The following is a 22,962-nucleotide window of genomic DNA, read 5'->3' on the forward strand; positions in this document are numbered from 1 at the left end:
AGAAGAAACAGGAGTCATTCACAGGGGAGGATGATACTTGGTCATTTTTGTGGTTGTACAGGATTCCTTTCTTAAACTTCTGTTCAGGCCAGTTTGTAGATTGGCTTTCATCTTGTTCTGTCACCGTTGTGGAGGGTCCTCACCTGATATTAACATCCTGTGAAGTTGTTTGTGTTCACCAAGGGGGACGCCCCAGCTCGCTGGTAGCACCTAGGCAGTCACCAGCTGTCCAAGAGGCTTCTTCTCCATCCCCCACCCCCTCAGGTCTTAGCATCATCAGGGAATAAAACAAAGACCATCAAAACTTTGAAAAATATAAAGGCTTTGTTCATTACCTTGCAGGCAAGGAAAAAAAAAAAAAAACTACACATTTTTTTCCCCCTGAATAGTGTGCTAAGAGAAAACTAAGGTTTTCAGGACTAGAAAAGCTCAAGGTAGTTATGCCATTAATAAGTGAAAACTAGCCACCAAGATAAGTCAGAACAAATCTGTAGGTCTATGAATGATAGATTTAAAACATAATGTTATTTATTGGTCAAGAAAGTCTTCAGCTAGGTCCAGGAAGGGCTTCAAGTTCATGGCTCTTTAAAACCTGGATGTCTCTAACATCAGCTGTAGGGGCTGCCATCTGTAGAGTGACCATATGACCCAGGGTACCTGGGACAGTCCAGGGTTATGCCTGTTTTAATTATTATAGACATTCAGTATTGGTATCTTCTAGGAAGTTTTGGGATAAATGGGATTTTTTAACTGCATAGTGCCTAACATGTAATAAATATTTTATATATATTCTGAAATTGTTTACTTTTAGAATTGTCAGTGCTAATTCTGGTTTATGATGCCCTTTGGGACATGAAACTTCTTACATCAGACATTTGTAGATAATTAAGAAAATACATTGCACAAACAGACATTGCAAATGCATACATACACATATTACAAACTAAAGGGCATAGATAGTCGGTCACTGAAAAAAAAAAAAAATAAGGGGCTCCTGGGTGGCTCAGTTGTTAAGTGTCTGCCTTCAGCTCAGGTCATGATCCCAGGGTCCTGGGATCGAGCCCTGCATCGGGCTCCCTCCTCGGCGGGGAGTCTCTTTCTCCCTCTACCCCTCCCTGCTTGTGTTCCTGTTCTCGCTCTCTCTGTGTCAAATAAATAAATAAAATCTTTTTTTAAAAAATGAAAATATTTCTGAACCATATGCCTTGGGAATAGGTTTTAAATGGGAAAAATAATTCACGTGACACATATATGTTGTTCTAGGATTTCTCATTGGACATTAGCTCAAAGATGGCTTTGGGCATGTTGTTATAAAGCTTAATGGTTTTTATAGGATTCCCATGGTCTTGCTTGGTTTTTCAATGCAATTCCCCAGTCATCATTCTGCCTCTGGAGACCGCTCACTGTGTTTGAATATGGTCTTTCCCATGATGACTCCATTACCCTAAGAGGAGAATTCTGTTGCTAAGGAAGCTGGGGTGCAGCATGCTTAAGCATTAGCTTAAACAGGAAACCTGTAAGGGCCACCTGGTCAGATGGTATCATGCTCTTGGCTGCTTTCAATCTGGTGGTTCTCTTTATTCTTCTTGTTAAGGTTTCACACCTTTTATAATTTCTTCTGAATTTGCTACCTGAACTCCTTTTATTTCTATTAGCTAAACTTGACACTTCTCCCACCTTGTAAATACCATCTTCCTCTGAAATCACACTATGGTCTGTACTTCCCCTCAACAGCCATTTCCAAAAATCAGTGCCCACATACCTCATAGAGCTTTCACTCTGTAAGGGTATGTAGTCACGATATGCTCAGTCTCCGGGGAGGATTCACAGAATGCATCCAGGTACGCAGAACAACGCCCACACCTTGGAGGTGTGTTATTAATAGAACTCTATATTAGGCATGTTGAGTTACATGATGCTTTTTAAGTCTGAGTTTTTGGAAGGATAACTGGCTTAGAAAGATATTCATTCTCTGCCCGTTGGTCTCCTGTCAGCCTCTCCCCACTTCCCTCTCGTCCCAGTGCTGAATGTCAGAGAGGAGTGTTAAATTTCATTCCACTTCTTAGAGTTACTTAAGTCCCTCTCTCCCTTTCTACCTAAATTTGAATGGTCTCAAAGGGAGGTAGGATCCAAGTGATTCATCGTCAAACAAAATTCTGAGAACTCCAGAGATCCAGAACGTGCTGCCAGCTTACCCTTGCAGTCACCTTGTCAGGATGGGGGCTCCTCAGCTTTCATGGCCCACTGGTCCCCTCACGAGAGTCGTTCTCCATGGATCTTGAGCCTGGGGAGAAATTCAGAGATGGGCAGAGAATGAGACCAGCAGCTACACAACCTGTCAGCCATGAAATGCTCAAACAGAAGACCAGGCCAAGGGACTCGCAACCCTCCATGTCGGCAGATTTTTCCTCATGTGTTTTGGAAGAGTTGGCTGGTTTCTTGGCTTCTCGCTGCCCTGTGCTTTTCACATATGTGTCTGTCTACAGTCAGACAAATAAGAACCGCACACACATGGTGCACATGCATATGTGTATCTCGTGAGGGGCATGTGTGGAAGTTGCTTACATTTCAGACAGCTCTTCTAGTGCCATGACTCATGCAAGGCCATGAGCACCCGTTTTTTACAGACTGCTGCAGCCCACAGGAAAGCTGCTGTGTTTGGTCTCCAAGGAGACTCCCAGGCCAGTTACCTTGGCAATGCATCCTCTCTCTCATCAGGTCTGACGACTTGGGGTTGCAGTATTGCTGTGGCGTACTCTGCAGATATTCAGAGGAACTTTGACTGCTCGTAGCTTTTCTGTGGGTTTAGTTCCAGTTTCAGAAACTGAAAATCTTTATCGTCTATAGTTTTTTAGTTTTGTGATGCAAGTCTGACCGTTTGAAAGACACTTTTTTTCTGAGAGAAAAACACACAAACTTTTATTTATATTTAATTTTATCTCATACATGTTAATTTCTTTGTGGATGTGGATGTATAATGTGAAATATTAGTGAACTAGAATAAATGTGAAATTAATACATAAATATGGGAGGTTTTTTTATTAACATATAATGTATTATTTGTTTCAGGGGTACAGGTCTGTGATTCATCAGTCTTACACAATTCACAGTGCTCACCATAGCACATACCCTCCCCTATGTCCATCACCCAGCCACCTGATCCCTCCCACCCCTCTCCCCTCCAGCAACCCTCAGTTTGTTTCCTGAGATTAAGAGTCCCTTATGGTTTGTCTCCATCTCTGGTTTCATCTTGTTTCATCTTTCCCTCCCTTCCCCTATGATCCTCTGTCTTGTTTCTCAAATTCCTCATATGATCTCACTTATATGAGGAAGATAGACATTTTTGAATTGGGGCATTTAATAATTATTTTTCTTAATAAGTCCGGTGATTGATCAGAAAGATTAGCCTGAGACTATAGCAGAGATGGTCCTTTCAGAACTTTTTCAAAATGTGGCTTATTGGTTTATGACTCTTCTGTTTTGCCTTCTCCAATCCGTTCATTTCTACAGCATCCAGAATGATTGTTCTAAAATGTAAATTTGGTCTTGTCACTCTCCTACCTGCAGAATAAAGTCCAGACAAGCCCTTCCTGATCTGGCCCCTGCCACCTCCCCAGTCCCACCTCTTGCCGATGGTATCCTCACACTCTGTTCCAACCACAGACCACCACCACCCTCTCCCCAACACCGCCATGCAAGACTCCTACTTGAACTTTAGGTTTCCATGAAGATGCCTTTTCCTTTAGAAATTCTTTCTGGATCTTCCTAAGGATTAGATGCCACTCCCTTATACTCTCATAGAACCTTGCATTAAATTATTCATTTGTAGCCGTTCTTACACGATGCTTTACCTACTTGCTTCCTTGTTTCTCTAGTCCCTTAAGGATGAAGAATATGCTGTTTCTGGTCAGCAATGATGTCTTGCGCAAAAGCGTAGGGAAGCTTGTGGGTGTAGGAGTATAGAAACATAAAGTCCTTACCTGGCCCCCAAAATGGCTAAGTATGTCTTACCTTTCTTATTCTTCCTCCAACCACCACCTTCCTCTTGGCAAATCGTAATAATTTTTGTGGAAACTCAGCCTTTACCCACCTCTTTTTCCCCCATTAGCAGGTGTGGTAGAGTACATCCAAATATAAGCAGAATTCCCCTTTTCTTTTTTTTATAGATTGTATTTATTTATTTGCCAGAGAGAGCGCACAGCAGGGGGAGTGGCATGCAGAGGGAGAAGCAGGCTCCCCACTGAGCAGGGAGCCCCACCCAGGCTGGATCCCAGGACCCCGGGATCATGACCTGAGCTGAAGGCAGACGCTTAACCAACGGAGCCACCCAGACGCCCCGCGGAATTCCCTTTTTCAGAATAATGGCATTATTTTACTCATTAGACAGTTCTCTTTGGACAAGGGAGATCATCGCAGAGTATGAGCGTACTTTTTCTGTGAAGGGCCACATACTGCCTCTGTTCTTGTTCTACAACCCCTTAAAAAGGTAAAAATCATTTTTAGTTCATGGGGCCATGGGCAGGATTTTGCCCTTGGGCTGTAGCTTGCCAACCAGTTTTAGAGCTTGAGGTCAATTTTACAGAGCCCTATTGCCAAGGAATCTAACACAGCACTTAAACGAGGGACCTGCAGCCCCCTTTCTTGTGATCCTTCATCTTGCATCCGTGCAGCCTTTCTCAGTTAGGCAGTGGTATGTGTATAACCTTCTGGGCTTTGTGATGGTCTGGTGTTAACTTTCCTCTTCTTCCATCCTGTCTCCTTAAGTTTTTAGTCTCTCCGTCACTGGTCTTGCCTGTCCCATTCACCCTCTTCTCCTGGGAGTTATTTGAGCTGTTAAGGGCATTAAACTTCCTTTTGGCATTTATTTAAGTTAGGAGAAAAGAGACACAATCAAAAATGATTTTTTCAAAGCAAGTTCCTCCCTTTTTGGAACATACAGGACTCCTGAATGAATTCTCTTAGAAGTATTTATTATATATTTGTCCTAAATGTGCACTCGAACATTAAATTCTTCCTTATTCCTATTGGTCACTTACCACCCACCTGGAGTTTAATACTTTCTGGTGGGTTCGGCAGAAAACAGCCTGGGTATAAGAACATGCATTCCATGAAATTGTATGTTTTTTTTTAGTCTGGCTCTATGGATTAATCTCATAATAATAACTACAAGAAAAATAATTTGTCCATTGAAAAACCATGTTGCCTTCAAAAAAGAAATTCAAACACAAGCTAGTAAAGTGTTGACCATTTAAAAGATAATGTGATCAGTGGTCTTTTGAAAAGTTTAGACAATTGAACACATTAAGGGTTTGAACGTTTCTGGAATAAACTGTGGAATTTAATTGATAATGATACGTCAGTACTGGTCCTTTAACTGTAGCAAATGTGCTGTCCTAATGTAAGCTGTTAATAACAGGATAAACCACATGCCAGGCCGGGTAGAACACAGTAACTCCATCCCGTGCTCAGTTTTTCTATACATCTGAAACTGTTCTAAAAAAAAAAAGTCTGTTAATTAAAAAAAAAAAAAAAAGTCCCTGAAACTGTATTAGTTTGCTTGGGCTGCCATAACCAAGTACCATAGACTGGGTGGCTTACAGAACAGACATGTATTGCCTCCCAGTTCTGGATGCTGGAAGTCCAAGATCAGGATGTGAGCAGAGCTGGTTCCTTCCCAGGGCTTCAGGGAAGGATCCGTTCCACACCGCTCTCCTTGGTTTGCAGATGGCCGTCTTCTCCTTAGGTCTTTTCCATTGTCCTCCATCTGTGTGTGTCTCTGTTGCCAGTGTTCCCCATTTTATGTGGACACCGGTCATATTGGGTTAGGACCCCTCCCAAATGACCTCACTTTAACTTGATTACCTGTGTCAGAGACCCGAGCTCCCATCAGGGCACATTCTGAGGTACCAGGGGTTCAGTCTTCAGAAATTTTCGGGGTGCAATTCAATCCACCATGCTAACCACCCCCCTCAAATGAACGCTTCTCTCACGCCTAGCCTTTTTCCAATGTGTTTCCCATGCATCCCCTCTTTAAATTTGCCCTCACTTTGCACGTGTGTTGGTTTTGTTCCGCAGTGACCAGCAGCAGCTGCAGCTCCTGTACTTGGAATGCGTCCTGTCCGTGCTCAGCAGCTCCTCCTCCTCCATGCACCTGCACAGAGGCTTCACAGACCTGATCTGGTGAGCGCCGCCCCCACAGCGACCCGATGCTTCCCCTCTTCCAGCTCGGGGCCTGGGTCCCTGCCCATGGCATCCATGCCCGACCGGTCACCTCATCCGTGTGCGAATGCTTTAGCGAGAAAGTCGGGAAATTGCTTCGCTCACATACACTGGATCAAAATACAGAGAGAAGCTTGTGACGATCTTAACAAAATAGGACTCCAAGGGCCTCTGGTGTTTGTTGACACCATAGGCCCATGGGACTCGGGAACGAGGAGAGTATTTTCCAGGTTTCTAGTTTATCCTAAAAGCATACAAAGGCACAGAAAGTTGCACAGGGGGGCAAGAGCTGTTGAATGTTATTCTTAGCCCTTCCCTGGTACATCCTCCATCTCAACCTGAAGACTCGTCTCTTAATTATAGCCAGGGAGTCCCACAGGTGACAGGGCCCGCAAGCAGCCAGCTAGCTGCTCTGGGTTCCTGGGCTTTTCCACAGGGACGAAGTCGAATGGTATGTGGCAGTGTGCATGTCAGAATTTTAAATGAACTTCTCACATTAGAAGTAGAAAGAATTTTGTTATTTATCATAAAATGAAACTTTCTAACTAAGCCATTTAGCATTTTGAGTCAGTTCCTTTACATAAGATGGTTTCTTAATACTTCTCTTAGTATTTTTATTTAGCTAATTCTGCCTTGAGCTATGAGAAAAAGCATTCTGTTCATATACCTAGAAGTAATGGAGAGACATGGAAAACGGGGGCAGGATGTCGCCAAAAAGAGGAGCAGGAAAGAACCCAACTCTTATTAGTCATTTCTGTGGCATCTGGTATTTACCCGCAGGATTGTATTCACATTTTATCCTTTTGCCTTGTTAGCCAAACATAGTTTTCTTCCTGTGTCTTCCCAGGAAAAACCTGTGCCCTGCCCTCATCGTGATCCTGGGGAATCCAATTCATGATAAAAGCATCACCTCTGCTCACAGTAGCAGCGCTGCTTCTGGCATTGAGTCAGACTCTGCATCTCCAGGAGTTTCTGACCACGGCCGGGGGTCGGGCTGCTCATCCACCGCGCCAGCCCTGAGCGGGCCGGTGGCTCGGACCATTTATTACATCGCGGCTGAGCTGGTCCGGCTGGTAGGGTCGGTGGACTCCATGAAGCCCGTGCTCCAGTCCCTCTATCACCGTGTGCTGCTTTATCCCCCACCCCAGCACCGGGTGGAAGCCATCAAAATAATGAAAGAGGTAGGGAGGCATGAAGAATGCCACGTGCTTGCCAGGAGGTGGGGGGCAGTATCTGAACACAGTGTCTTGCCTACAGAAAGCACTAGGAAAATGTTTGCCAACCACCTGCTAACACTTGCTTGTTACCACTTGGTATCCAGTAATTGGCAGTATCTTTAGGGCATGTGTTGGGAGCCTGGGTGAGGACGGGTTGATCGGTGCTCACTGATGCAAAGTCATTGATAATATAAGCGGCAGGCATCTGACTGAGCCCCAGGCTGACTTCATTCTGCTCCCTTAGGTACTGTTTGTGCAGATATATGTGTTTATTCCCCTTTGCCAAAATTGGATTTCAAAATAATTTTGTACTCAGGTTGTACGGTATCCCCCCCCCAAAAAAAAAAAAATCATTACTAATCTCTGACTAGTAAAAGGAATCCCTTTGCCCCATTCCTACTTAGGCCTCATATCCCAAACATCATGACTCCTGTGAGAAGGTAAAGTTGTCCAGCTTATAACAGGCATTCCAGTGTGCTCTTTCATGGTTTTGAGGAGGTACTCCAAATAAGAATTTCTCTGCTTTCTTTCAAATAACCAGAAAGAAAAGTGATCAACATTTTTGTATTTGTGAACTTGTTCATTGCCTTTGTTTTTGGTGCCTATGCCCAAACAACAACAAACCCAGTGTAACAAAATTCCTTTGTTGCTATTCATCAGTTTCTTATTTGACAGAGAGAGAGACAGCGAGAGCAGGAACACAAGAGGGGGAGTGGGAGAGGGAGAAGCAGGCTTCCTGCCGAGCAGGGAGCCTGATGTGGGACTCGATCCCAGGACCCTGGGATCATGACCTGAGCCGAAGGCAGACGCTTAACGACTGAGCCACCCAGGCGCCCTATTCATCAGTTTCTTAAACGCTTAATTTGAAATGCCTCTTGGTGTTGTTCTAAAAAGATTTGACTATAATGAACAATGGAAAATTCTGACTCAACATTTCTAGAAATGAAGGAATGATCCAGATTCAATTGCTGGTTAAGAAAATCTATGAGCACACAATAATAATCTTTTTTTTCTTACCTTCTATATGCCCAGCACTTCACATATATTATCTTTAATATTCTTAATATCTCGTCGATGTTGTATATCAACTTTTACTAGTGAAGAATGTTATTTCTTTTCTCCATCACAGATTCAGGCAATGAGAACACAGGGTCAGCTTTAATAACTGGTCACTCCTAGGCTGGTGAACCCAATACAGCTTTGGAGGCAAGTGAGACTAGACTAGTTTGTCACCACTCAGACAGCAGTGGCCCTCCCTTGGGGACCTGGCCCTACCCTTGTTAAGTGTATAACCAGGGACTCAGGATGGGCTTTCTCTGAACAGGCAGATCTTCAAGGGGAAGAAAGAGGAAGAGACTGGCTACACATGCCCAGCTCCTTCTGAATCCACCGGTCAGATCAGACTCCCCCTCCATCAGAAGGAAAGCAGAGAAAGAGAGGAGAGAGGTCCAGAATTTTATTCCACTGGATGTTCCTCCCCATAGAGATATGATGCCAGGAAAAAGGAATTTTCCCTCCCACAAAGAAACTAAGGTTCCAAAGGGTCAAATGATTTGCCTAAGGTCACAGAGAAAGAGAAAGGGTGTACAGCCTGGTCCATCTGACCCAAAACCCATCACCTTTCCTACAACACACTTGTTACCATACTTGACTTTGATGTTGCAATGCAGATGAATCTAGGAACCCCTTTCCATGCTGGCTCATCTGCCCCTTCATGAGCCTGAGTTGAAGAGTCAGGGTTTGGATCCTCTCTCTGCCAGTCCCCAACGAGGCTGTAGTAGCTAACTCATTTAACTCTGAACTTACAATTTTTTTTTTTTATCTCTAAATGGTAGTAATATTCCAAAGGTTCAAAATGCAATAAGGTTTGTATAAATACCCTCTAAGTATAAAGGGCTAGACACATACTTGGCATGCTTATTGCTATCCTAAGGAAAAGAAGAACTATGTGCAGGCTGAAAAGAGCTGGTCCTCATGACCTCCTGCCTCGAGTAGTACACCAGTTCTCGCTCAGCAGCTTGTCTGCCACCTGCCTGTTTTCTTCCTTTCGTCTTTCTGAATTTAGGCTCATAAATCACCACTGTTAACAGTTTTTTTCAGGCTCTAATGGCTCCTGTTGCATCTCTCATCAAGTCTGAATTACTCTGCCCAGTTTCTAGATCCTTCTGTCATCATTCTTATTTCCCATCATTTCCCAGGATCCCTCATTCCATCTGACTGGCCCTGCTCTGCTCGGCTCCCCCTTGCCTGCCTCTATCCACGGGCCATTCCCCTTAGCAGAGTCGAGCAGTGATTCCAATATGCCAGGCGCAGCTGGCTCTTCATGTTAGTTTATTTACCAGCTCTCTTAGGAAGAGAATACCATGCCCAGTTTCCAGATGGGGAAGCTGAGGCCCCACGGGAAGTTACTTGCCCAAAGTCCTTGTGGGTAGCAGGGCTACCGCGTGAGCCCAGACGTTGTAAGGACAGCTGCCTCTGCTGTCAAAAGCCTCCTCCTTTACAGTTCGGCTTCCTTAAAACCATGAAATTCTCTAAATTCCATCATTTAGCAATTAATTATAAGTCCCATCCCACTGATGGTTTCACAGACCGACTTGGTACAGACTTCCCGTCCCCTCAAGTCTGTGTCTTTATACATTGCTCTTGTGTGCCCCCCCCCATCCCCAGTATCTAACCCTGCAGTGCTTGCATCAGAATAAGTGCTCAATGAATTCTGACTGAATGACAGGTGGACCTGAAGACAGAATATCTGCGAAGAGGGTGTTTTGTGAGCAGTGGCCACCTTTCTTTCCCACCCACTCAGACTTGACCGGCCCTGGGCTTGTGGCCGCCCATGGCAGATCCACTCACCACCGAATGCTAAGTAAATACATCGCATATGGGGCACATAGGCATCTACATGTATTTTCAATAAGAGTTTCATTTACCACCACGCAGGAAATTTGGTATGTTTTCCCCCTTTTCATAGATTGGTCCAGCTTCCCTGGATGATTTCACAGGGCAAGGCTGGAGTTAGACATCAGCACGTGAGTAGCAGGTCCAGGCCGTGCTGCCCCGTGGAGCGCAGCCGACGGATGGGGGCCAGGTTACTCCAGTCACTATGACAACCGATCATTTGGGAAGGTTGGTAACCTGGAGACCAACATGCGCCATCTATGCACAGAAGGAAAACCACTGGGCACCCAGGATGTTTGTTTAGCCTTTCAGAGTTTGAACGCTTGGTGTGTTATGTCCCTGTTCTCTTTGTGATTTGTCACTGCCCCATAGGCACTGTGTGCCTGTTCAGCAAAGACAGGACATTTTGTTTTTCAAACGACAATTCTCTTTTCTGTTTCCGCTTTCCCAGAAAATGAACAGTAATCAAAAGTTCACCTTGCTTCCTTTCCTCTCTCCCATGGTTTGGCTTCAGAAGGAGTTCCCTAATATTTTTTTTTTTTTTAAGATTTTATTTATTTATATGAGAGGGAGAGAGAGAGAGCATGCACAAGAGCAGGGGGAGGGAGAAGCAGACTCCCCGCTGAGCAGGGGCTGGGATCATGACCTGGGCTGAAGGCAGACGCTTAACTGACTGAGCCACCCAGGCGCCCGGGAGTTCCCTAATCTTTATCAGACCATGACACCCCAGCCCCTGACAGCACATCCCTCACTCCCACCGAAAGAAGCTGAGATTCAGCATGCCTTGCCTTTCTTCAAGTAGTTGTTAAGGGTTCTTCAGAAGCCTTAACTTCCAGATTTGGAAACAACTGAGAAATAAACCCAAGATCAATGTGGGAATTCAGATATGTCATCTAATTCATTACTGGTAAAGTTAGATTGGAGATTGTAATGAGATCCCAAGAGAAAGTGAGATTCCCCACAGCCGACCCTCTGAAATGCACCTACCCTTCTAGCAAGAGATGGGGCAGCTGGAGGCACTTAGGCTCAGCCACTTCACTTGGATTCAGGGCAGGCTGGTGGCGAGAGAGAGGGTGGGGGGAGGAGAGGGATGAGGAGGGCGGGAGAGAGAGGAAAAGAGGGGAAGGGGAAGGCAGAGAGAGGAGAGAGGGAGACTTGACTCTTTCAATGTCAAAAAATACAGTGTGGAGAGAAAAGTAGAAGCTTCATTGCTGTACCTCCAAGAGAGAAGTTCCCAATTTCTGGGGTATGAAAGAAATGTGGAAGGAGGGAGGGAAAGAAGAGTGCCCCTTAAGATATAACTTTTTCTAGTTAATATACCTTTTCCTGTGAGTATAAGTTACTTTGAAAATAATGGACATAGTGATAGGAAGTCTGTTCCAATACACTTAACGCAGTCTTTTCCTGAATTCATTAGCCTGAAATTGAAATTTTCTTTAAAGATTTCTACCACGTGGAAATAAAAATTAATTAGGACTGAGCAGTTATGAAAATTCTATACCTGAAAACTTGTAGGATGTAGCCAAAGCAGTACATAGAAGGGTATTTATAGCTTAAAATGATTATATTTAAAAAATTGGAAGCCTAAAATTAATATTCTAATTTTACGAGTTCGGTAGCTAGGAAAAGAAGAGCAAATTAAATTCAAAGATAGTAAAAAAGAGGAAAAATAAGGATGAAAGCAGAAAGTAATGTGATAAAAAGCAAATATAGTAAATCAATAAAGTAAAAAGTACCAGGGCTCTGAAAAGACTAAGAAAGTTGAAAAACTCTTGGTAAAAACAATAAAAAAAAATTCCAGAATAGGTAAAAACAAGTAAGTAGAAATAAGAATGAAAACACGCATGTAACTATAGATATTGGAAACATTAAAGAAATTAAAGAAGGTATTAAGGCTGCTGAGGCCATTAAATTTGAAAACTTAGATAAAATAGATAAATCCCTGGGAAATAATACAGCCTTTAACAAGCTGGCTCAGGAAGAAATTGAGAACCTACATAGTTCTAGAATCTTTTTTTTTTTTTAAAGATTTTATTTATTTATTCATGAGAGACAGAGAGAGAGAGAGGCAGAGGGAGAAGCAGGCTCCCAAGGAGCAGGGAGCCCGATGTGGGACTCGATCCCAGGACCCTGGGATCATGACCTGAGCCAAAGGCAGACGCCTAACCATCTGAGCCACCCAGGCACCCCTTTAGTTCTAGAATCTTTAAAGAAATTGAATCAATAGTTAAAAATCTTTCCATTAAAAAAAAACAACCCCACTGCCCCCATACAACATTAAAAAGAAGTTATACCAACATTTAATGAATGGATAATTCTAATAATGTATGAACTTTTCCAGAGTATAGAAAGAGGCAATACTTCTCAACAGATGTTTTTTCAATTTTTAAAAATTATTTTAACTTTTGACCCCCTTCATTTTTTTTTTTACCATCCTCCCATCCCTCACCTCTGGCAACCACCAATCCATTTTCTATAACTATGAGCTTGTTTTTTTGTTTGTTTCTTGTCTGTTTTTTTAAGATTCTACCTATAGGAGAGATCATATAGTATTTGTCTTTCTCTGTCTGACTTATTTCACTTAGTATAATACCCTCTAGATTCATCCATGTTGTCACAAATGGCAAGATTTCATTCTTTTTTATAGATGAGTAATATTCCCTTCTGTGTGTGTGTGTTTGTGTGTGTGTACACACCACATCTTCTTTATCTATTTATCCATTTATCCATTGAGAAGCACTTAGGTTGTTTCCATATTTTAGGTATTGTAAATAATGCTGCAATGAACATGGGGGTGCATGTATCTTTTTGACTTAGTGTTTTTTTTCTTCAGATAAATATCCAGAAGTGGAATTGATGGATCATATGGCAATCTATTTTTAATTTTTTGAGGAACCTCCATACTGTTTTCCATAGTGGCTGTGCCAATTTCCCATCAACTGTGCAAGATGGTCCTTTTCACTCCATACATCCTTGCCAACACTTGTTTTTTCTAGTCTTTTGATAATAGCTCTTCTAACAGGTGTGAGGTATATCTCATGTGGTTTTGATTTGCATTTCCTGGATGATTATTAATGAACATCTTTTCATGTGTCTGTTGGCCATCTATAAGTCTTCTTTGGAAAAATGTCTATTCAGGTCCTCTGCCCATTTTTAAAATCGGATTATTTGGTTTTTGGCGTTTTTATTGAGTTGTATGAGTTCTTTATGTATTTTGGATATTAATCCCTTACCAGTTACATGACACGCAAATACTTTCAGTAGGTGACCTTTTCATTTTGTCATCGGTTCCTTTGCTGTGCAGAATCTTTTTAGTTTGATGTAGCCCCACATGATTATTTTTGCTTTTGGTGTCAGATTAAAAAAATCCTTCCAAGACTCATGTCAAGGAGCCTACTGCCTGTGTTTTCTTCTAGGAGTTTTATGGTCTCAGGTCTTACATTCAAGTCTTCAATCCATCTTGAGTTCATTTTTGTGTATGGTATAGGGGTCCGTTTCCATTCTTTTGCTTGTGGCTGTCCAGTTTTTCAAGCACCATTTGTTGAAGAGACTGTCCTTTCCCTAATGTATATTCTTGCCTCCTTTGTTGTAAATTAATTGACATATACATATAGGCTTATTTCTAGGATCTCTATTCTGTACTTTTTGATCTGTATGTCTGTTTTTAGGTTAGTACCATGCTGTTTTAATTACTGTAGCTTTGTAATGTAATTTTAAATCAGGGAGTGTGATGCCTCCTGCTTTGTTCTTCTTTCTCAAGATTGAGTTGGCTACTACAGGTCTTTTGAGGTTTCATACAAATTTCAGGTTTGTTTGTGCTATTTCTGTGAAAAATACATTGAAAATTTGATAGAGACTGTGTTAAATATGTAGATTGCTTTGGGTAGTATGGGCATTTTAACAATATTAATTCTCCCAGTCCATGATCCCAGAGTATCTTTCCACTTATTTGTGTCATCTTCAATTTCTTTTATTAATGTCTTGTAATTTTCAGTATTCCAGTCTTTCACCTCCTTGATTAAATTTATTCTTAGGCATTTTATTATTCTTTTTAAATGGTAGTTCATGTCTTTTATTAACCCATATATAATTACTTATCTTCCGGTTTGTTGAAGCAATAGGTCAGACATTTGCCACAGTAATGTCTGTCGAAGTGGCTAGCCATGAAAACTCCAGCACCACATTCATCTAAAGGGCACTCCTGAAGAAGGAGACTGATTTTGCCATTCTAATCCACCTTATAGTATTTCAGAACGGCCAGTTTAACTGGCCTTTTCTCTTATGCCTGTTCTTCTTGGGAGTAGTGTAAGACTTACTCTTCCTTCCTTCTTCTTAGCACCACCACCAAGTCTCAACACAAGATGAAGAGTGGACTCCTTTTGAATGTTGTAGATGGACAAAGTACATTCATCTCCCAGTTGCTTGCCAGCAAAGATCAGTCTCTGCTGATCACGAGGAATTTCTTCCTTATCCTGAATCTTGACCTTTACATTTTCTGTTGTAGCCGAGGGTTCAACCTCAAGAGTGATAGTCTACTTGGTAAGGGTTTTCACGAAAATCTGCATTTTGATGGTGGTTCCATGACAGATGGTGGACTGGAAAGGCATTTTATTATTTTTGATGCTTTGTAAATAGGATTATTTTCTTGATTTCTTTTTCTGATAGTTTATTTGTGTATAGAAATGCAACAGATTTTTGTATGTTGATTTTGTATCCTGCAACTTCACTGAATTCAGTTGTTCATTCTAACAGTTTTTTTATAAAGTCTGTAGGGTTTTCTATATATGATATCATGCCATCTGAGAATAGAGACAGTTTTACATCTTCCTTTCCAACTTGGATACCTTTTCTTTCTTTTCTTGCCTGATTGCTGTAACTAGGACTGACAATACTATATTGAATAAAAGCGGCAAGATTGACATCCCTGTCTTGTTCCTGATCTTAAAGGAAAAGCTTTTAGCTTTTTCCTGTTGAATATGATGCTAGCTGTGGGTTTGTAATATGTGGCCTTTATTATGTTGAGGTATGCCCACCTTTTTGAGAATTTTTATCATAAGTGGTTGTAGAATTTCATCAAAATACTTTTTCTGCGAGGTGCCTGGGTGGTTCAGTCGTTAAGCGTCTGCCTTCAGCTCAGGTCATGATCCCAGGGTCCTGGGATCGAGCCCCACATCGGGCTCCTGGCTTGGCAGGAAGCCTCCTTCTCCCTCTCCCTCTGCCCCTGTTTGTGTTCCCTCTCTCACATGTGTGTCTCTCTCTCTGTCAAATAAATAAATAAAATCTTTTAAAAAAATATTTTTCTGCATCTATTGAAATGATCTTTCCATTTTTTTCCTTCATTTTGTTATGTTGTGTATCACTTCACTAATTTGTGGACATTGAGCCATCTTTGAAGCCCTGGAATAAATCCCAGTTGTTTATGGTGTATGATCCTTTTAATACGTCGTTAAATTTAGTTTGATCACATTTTGTTGAAATTTTTGCATCTATGTTCATCAGGGATATTGGCTTATAATTTTCTTTTCTTGTGGTATCCTTGTCAGGTTTTGGTATCAGGGTAATGCTAGCCTTATGAGTTTGGAGAGTTCCCTCCTCTTCTGTTTTTTGGAAGAGTTTGAGAAGGATTGATATTAATTCTTCTTTGAATGTTTGATAGAATTCACTGGTGAAGCCATCTGGTCCTGGACTTTTGTTGTTGGTAGGTTTTTGATTACTGATTCAATCTCTTTACTAGTTATTGGTCAGTTTGGATATTCTTTTTCTTCATGATTCAGTCTTTGTAGGTCGAATATATCTAGAAATGTATTCATTTCTTCTAGGTTGTCCAGTTTGTTGCCATATAATTGTTTATAGGATTCTCTTATGATCTTTTGTATTTCTGTGGTATCAGTTGTAACATCTCTTTCATTTCTGATTTTATTTATTTAAATCTTCTGGGTTTTTCTCTTGGTGAGTCTAGCCAAAGGTGTGTCAATTTTATCTTTCCCAAGAACCAACTCTTAGTTTCATTGATCTTTTCTATTATTTTTTAGTCTGTTTCATTTATTTCTGCTGTAATCTTTCTTACTTCTGCTAACTTTGGGCTTCACTTGTTCTTCTTTTTCTAGTTCCTTAAAGTATAATGTTAGATTATTTATTTGAGACTTTTCTTATTTTTTGAGGTAGGCATTTGCTGCTTTGAACTTTTCTCTTAAAACTGCTTTTGCTGCATCCCATAAATTTTGAGATGTTATACTTCCTTTTTTTTTGGTCTTAGGGTGTTTTTTCATTTCTCTTTTGATTTCTTTTTTGACCCATTAGTTGTTTGGTAACATGTTGTTTAATCTCCACATATTTTTGAATTTTCCAGTTTTCTTCATGTAATTAATTTCTAGTTTCATGTCAATGTGGTTAGAAAAGATGTTTGATATGATTTCAGTTATCTTAAATTTAAGATTTGTTTTGTGCCCTAACATATGATCTATCCTGGAGAATGTTCCATGTACACTTGATCAGTCCAGTTTTTGAAGCTAAGCAGTTGTGTAGCAAAATGAGACAGAGTACAGGGAAGTTAAATTATAGGCCATTCTCAGTAAAGAACATAGATGTAAGTGTTTTATAGTTCTGTGCTATAAAATTTTTTGAAATAATACCTCAAAGAATTTGCCTTGTCTAAGCCAGTCCTGAACTGGGGAGCTGGGAACCCAACTGGGGAGCTGGGAACCCCTCTATGACAAGAGGAATACTAGATTGGTTTTATTAAGATTTGTAGTTCCAAATAGTTGTGTTTTTTCCTTAGATTGTATCACTCACTTTCTCTAAAGTTCATGTTTATTTGAGCCCACAATTTTAAAACCTTTTGCTTTTTTATGATATTCACTATACTGTTATTTTTTCCCTCTTTTTCTTAAAGCTACTTGGGAGCCCACAGCGTCTCTGTGATTTGGCAGGACCCAGCTCCACTGAACCAGAATCTAGAAAAAGATCAATTTCAAAAAGAAAGTCTCATCTGGATCTTCTCAAACTGTATGCTGCATTCCCCTTTTCCATCTATTATTGCTTGGCAAAGACTGTTTCTCTGAATACATTTGACCTTGTTTTTAAATCCCTGAAATTTTTTATGAATCTGCATTATGTGGAATTTTATTGTTTAATAATGTTCCCACAAGCCATATGAGAAATCTTATTTCAATGTATTATGATCATGTACTCCATATTTTCATATTGGCTTAAAGTGAACCCAGTGTGCAAAATGAAATGTACAATTATTCATTGGAGTTATTTTAGGGAAAAACTTTTGAATCACAGTACTATGAGGTTCCTTTACATGTAGCCCCCTCCCCTTGAAAACTGAATATTATCTGATTTGTAATAGTGAATAATAATTCACATGCATGTGTTCAGAAACATGATTGTTTTATAGAGGATGTCCTCATTATCATATAGCCATTGTAACTACTTTCTTTTTGAAAAACTGAACCTAATACAAAAGTGAGCTTATTCAATGTCTGTCCTCTGTCCTTGTGGAGATTATAAATGCCCATCTGGAATTTTTGTGCATACCCAAATAAACCAGCCAACCAAGAGAGAATGTGATTCAAGGTGGGCCACTTTTCCTGGATGTTTTCCTCTACCAGCCTGAGCATGTTTGCTTCATTTACCCCTTGGCCCAGACCATTGAATTCCGTGCAGAGCGGAGGATCTGTTTTGAATACTGTGCTGTTCACCAGGCGAACATGTCTTGTTCATCTTGGAGCATTCGCCCATGTTTCTTACACTGTTGTTTTCTCCTTTGGACCCTTAGCATCATGGACGGCATGACGGAAGCGTGCATCAAGGGCGGCATCGAAGCGTGCTACGCCGCCGTGTCCTGCGTCTGCACCTTGCTTGGGGCCTTGGACGAGCTCAGCCAGGGCAAGGGCTTGAGCGAAGGCCAGGTTCAGCTGCTGCTGCAGCGCCTGGAGGAGCTGAAGGACGGCGCCGAGTGGAGCCGGGACTCCATGGAGATCAACGAGGCCGACTTCCGCTGGCAGCGGCGCGTCCTGTCCTCGGAGCACACGTCGTGGGAGTTGGGGAACGAGAGGAGCCCCGACATCAGCATCAGCGTGACCACCGACACGGGCCAGACCACGCTGGAGGGCGAGATGGGCCAGACGACGCCCGAGGAGCACTCGGACCACCACAAGAGCAGCCTCAAGTCGCCAGCCGCGCCCGAGAGCAAGGAGACTCTGAGCAAGGTGCCGGAGCCCGAAGCCGTCGACCAACCAGACGTGGTGCAGAGAAGCCACACGGTTGCTTTCCCCGACATAACTAACTTCCTGTCGGTGGACTGCAGGATGAGGTCGTACGGCTCCAGGTACAGCGAGAGCAATTTCAGCGTGGATGACCAAGACCTTTCGCGGACCGAATTTGATTCCTGTGATCAGTACTCGATGGCGGCCGAGAAGGACTCGGGGAGGTCAGACGTGTCGGACATCGGGTCGGACAACGGCTCGCTGGCGGACGAAGAGCAGACCCCTCGGGACTGCCTGGGCCACCGGTCCCTGCGGACTGCCGCCCTGTCCCTGAAGCTGTTGAAGAACCAGGAGGCGGACCAGCACAGCGCCAGGCTGTTCCTGCAGGCCCTGGAAAGCCTCCTTCCCCGCCTGCTGGCTCTGCCCAGCGTGGAGGAGGTGGACTCGGCCCTCCAGAATTTCGCTTCTACCTTCTGCTCAGGTGTGTACACGGCCTCGGCTATACAGTCAGTGAGGGTGTTCAAGGCATTTTGCTGAAATGGGAAATTACCATCGTGCCTGTAGTTTGAAGTGCTCCAAACATCTTAGTCGCGCCTGGGATTCCTTATGTTTGAAGAGAACAAAGGAATGTAAGACTTACTGGTGGTGGCTGGAATTGTAGGCAGTTGGTGGCTGGGATATTCTGAGGTTGATAGATGGATAAGGTGCAGAGTAAAGAGTAAGAGCTTACTGCCTTCTAGAAAGCTGCTGCTGACTGAAACAAAGTGACAGTCTCTGACTCTCAAAACATTGAGTTCTCAGTATGCTTCTACACCTCCGTGTCTAAAAATCACAAAGCAGTGCACTTTTGGTATATCAGTATGTAAACTATTTTAAATGAGGTCTTGAATCAGATGCAGGCTGTGTGAATTCCCCTGAACTTCCAGTGTGGGGTATTCCAGCGTCTGATCATCCTGGGGGCTTTCTGGGGGCCAGTCCCCAGCCAGAGCCCACCCAGAGTCGCCTCCTTAGAACAAAAGGTGTTCCTAGAGCTCTTCACTTAGGCATTTACAAGGGTTTTAGGAGTCACGATGAGGTCAAAGACAGATACTAGAACAAGAGATCCTTCTAGTGTTCGTATCACTTAGGACATTGTAAGGATTTTAGGAGCTCTGTGCCAGGAAAGGGGCAGAGACCAATATAAATATTTTCTATTATCTCACAGTACTACAGAAAGAAAGCAATTAATGGGTTCAAAACATTTATGGCAGGAATAACAGTGCCTGACTCCTAGGAAGTCAGTTACCTGTGCCTTCCCCTGACATTCAAGGGTCTCTTGACCACAGACTACTGAGGCAGATGGACCTTGCTGGGCTTGTGCTCACATAAAAAGGACTAACCCTGAGAATGAACACAGAACTGTTAAAAGTCAAGATCACCATTTGCTCTTCCCCCTTCTGAGTCTTGAGCATGAGTTTGTTGTTGCACTTACCACATTTATTATAGTGATTTGTGAATGCCTCCACCTTCCCCCCTCTGTAGTTTCAGCTCTGGTGTGGTCCAACCATGTCTAACACATATTCGATCTTCAAACAAAGAACACATCACACACACATACAAAAAAAAAAATGTAGCCCAGTTACTGAAACTTGGTAGAAGCTAACTGCTGTACTGTTAAGAGGCAGCTTAATAAGTATGTTTAAGAAACTGACCAGATTGTCCTTTGTCAAAAGGACACAAAAAAGACACTTAAATTGAGGTATATTTAAGGAAGGACATTTTTTAATATGAGAATGATCCAAAGTTGTAAGCACCAGCACAGATAAAGAACTTTCAGTCCTGGACTAATACTCCTGGATTTCTCAACCTATCTAGATATTGGAAAGAGATGCATATAATTTCTCAGCTTTCCTAACTGCACTGTGATTCTTTTCAAGACATAAAAATGCCTATTTTTAGGGCTACCCAACATTTTTTTTCTCAATACTTTACTTTTGGAATTAAATACAAAAATAAAGTTGGGATATTTGTGTGAAGGAACACACACACATGCGCAAAATTCATGTTTCATTGAAAGACTAAGGTAATGTATAAATACTCTTCTTAAAAATTGTTTCTCCTTAATATCTTTTATGCTACCATCATTAAATTTATTATTTTATTAAACATTGCTAGTATATGCTTTTTGTATGTATTTCTTCCTTTCTCTCTCTCTCTTTCTCACACACACACACATACATACACACACCCAGTGACGCTTCATCAGTCAACATTTATAGAGAAGCTTCAGTGTGCTCTGAACTAGGGGCCTCAAGATATTCATGCCTTATTCGCAGTAAATGTGTATTGACTGTAGATTCATGAGCTTGCTCTTTGGTCCCTTAACTTGTGAAATAGGTCATGGGCTGAAGAAGTAAGTCATGGGTAAAGCCTGAGTTGAAAGGAATGTTCACTCCCCTTTGGAGGGGGTTTGGTAGAGCCTCTGAGCCTGTGCTTATTCTCGCTGGTCATATTCATGGGGAGAGGAGCTCGGCAGCCTGCTCTGACCAGCTTGCCTGGTGCCAAGGCAGACAGGCTGGCAAACATCAGTGATGCCAAGGAACAGCCGTGTGTCCGACTGCAGCACTGTCACAGATTGGCATCATCATCAGGGATGAGTCAGTGGTGGCCTTGACTCATCAAGAAATGGGAAAATTATATTTAGGACCTTCTATTTAAAATAAAAATAATCTTGGGGCACCTGGGTGGCTCAGTCGGTTAAGTGTCCAACTCTTGATTTCAGCTCAGGTCACGATCTCAGGGTCGTGAGCTCGAGCCCCACGTCGGGCTCCACACCCGGCGTGGAGTCTGCATAAGATTCTTTCTCTCCCTCTCCCTCTGCTCCCCCCAAATACATACATACATAAAATTATAATAATCCACACAAAACAAGTCAGCTGCAGAAATTTCAGCATTTAAATATGTAAGATCTGACATTCAGATTACTTCATATTTATCAACAACATCCCCAAGTAATTCCAGATAAATGAGTTGTTATAGTGGTAAAGACCGACTCTCAAAGGCCCTGCCTCATTTCCTATGAGAATTAGGAAATATAATCCTAGCAAAGTCTTTTGTAAAATTTGAAGCTAAAGTAAATCTTAACAGTTGTGTTTTTGTACCTTTCAAATCAATACTTATTTACAGTACATGCTGAACAGAGCTTGAGTGAATTTTTTCACTCAGTTTTTTCCAGAATGTGGCCCCATGGATGTTACAAACTGCTCAAATTTCAGAGGTCAGTAAAATGTCCCATCAGACCCAATATGTTATGACATTAATTTTTATGTGTGTGAATCAATACATTGAAAAGAGACTCCAAATCTTTTGATTGTTTCCAAATATAATTTTTAGTAAATGTCTGTAACTGAATTAGTCATTTGTCTTTTTAGTTCTAGTGACCTCCACAGTATTTTTACCAATTAGGAGTTGGTCTGTCTTTACAAATTACAGACCCATCATGCTGTGGTCCTACTACCAATAGATATAGGACTGTACCTCAGTCACAGCTGTGGTTTAATGGATCACATTGACCATTGCTGTGGGTCAGCCAAAGCTGCTAGATGCTGGCCTAGGTCCACTTCTACACTGAGCCAGTGCGCTCTCTCCCCCTGCAAGCATCACCTCCAAGATGAAAGACTAGTAAAAGAGAAACATCTGTTCCCTGCAGGGGCAAGAGAGAAGGCAGATGGCCTTTGTTCATCCAAGACAACGTTTAAAAGCAAACAATAGGAAATGAGGAGAAGAGTCTCCCTGAGTGATAACCCAGATATTTTGCTCACTATTTACTTCGATGTCAAAAGCTTTAAACCTTATTTTGTCAAAAACTACCATTGAGCATTTGCCCCTGACTTATTATCAGGGTCTGCTCTGCTGGCTGAGACCAGATTCGCTCAGCGTTTCTCAGGGACCCCTGTCCTCAGACAACTAACATCCAGTTGAAATGAGCCCCCTTAATTCCACATGATTTAAGGGAGCCTTTCCTTTGAAAACAATGAAAGTTTTTTACAGTGGGGGAGTTTGAAAACATCCGAACAAAATGGGTTTTATAAATAAATTTTTTTAATGATTTATTTGAGAGAGAGAGAAAAAACATGAGTGGGGTGAAGGGCAGAGGGAAAAGTAGACTCCCTGCTGAGCAGGGAGCCTGATACAGGGCTTGATCCCAGGAGTCTGGGATCATGACCTGAGCCAAAGGCAGACGCTTAACCAACTGAGCCACCCCAAAATGGGTTTTATAAAGATGGGAGTGGATTCCTGACTTGTAAATTCTAGCCATTCTGATTGGTGTGAGGTGGTATCTCATTGAGGTTTTGATTTGGATTTCCCTGATGCTGAGCGATATTGAGCACTTTTTCATGTGTCTGTTGGCCATTTGGATGTCTTCTTTGGAAAAATAT

The 22,962-nt window shown here is 42.1% G+C and overlaps 1 protein-coding gene and 1 pseudogene across 1 annotated transcript in view; one reads left to right on the forward strand and one right to left on the reverse strand.

Moving 5' to 3' along the window:
• The window catches only part of ARFGEF3 (ARFGEF family member 3), a 168,969-nt gene that overhangs the window by 78,136 nt on the left and 67,871 nt on the right, over nucleotides 1–22,962 (forward strand). The window contains exons 9-12 of the mRNA XM_081829374.1: nucleotides 6,076–6,180; nucleotides 7,067–7,400; nucleotides 17,224–17,336; nucleotides 18,115–19,025. Coding sequence (XP_081685500.1) covers nucleotides 6,076–6,180; nucleotides 7,067–7,400; nucleotides 17,224–17,336; nucleotides 18,115–19,025 — 1,463 coding nt within the window. The remainder of the gene's footprint in view (nucleotides 1–6,075; nucleotides 6,181–7,066; nucleotides 7,401–17,223; nucleotides 17,337–18,114; nucleotides 19,026–22,962) is intronic.
• Nucleotides 14,422–14,896, reverse strand: LOC102743268 (ubiquitin-ribosomal protein eS31 fusion protein pseudogene; annotated as a pseudogene).

This window comes from Leptonychotes weddellii, chromosome 8 (genome assembly GCF_054177405.1).
Source record: "Leptonychotes weddellii isolate Sample4059 chromosome 8, ASM5417740v2, whole genome shotgun sequence".
In the NCBI taxonomy this organism is placed as follows: domain Eukaryota; kingdom Metazoa; phylum Chordata; class Mammalia; order Carnivora; family Phocidae; genus Leptonychotes; species Leptonychotes weddellii.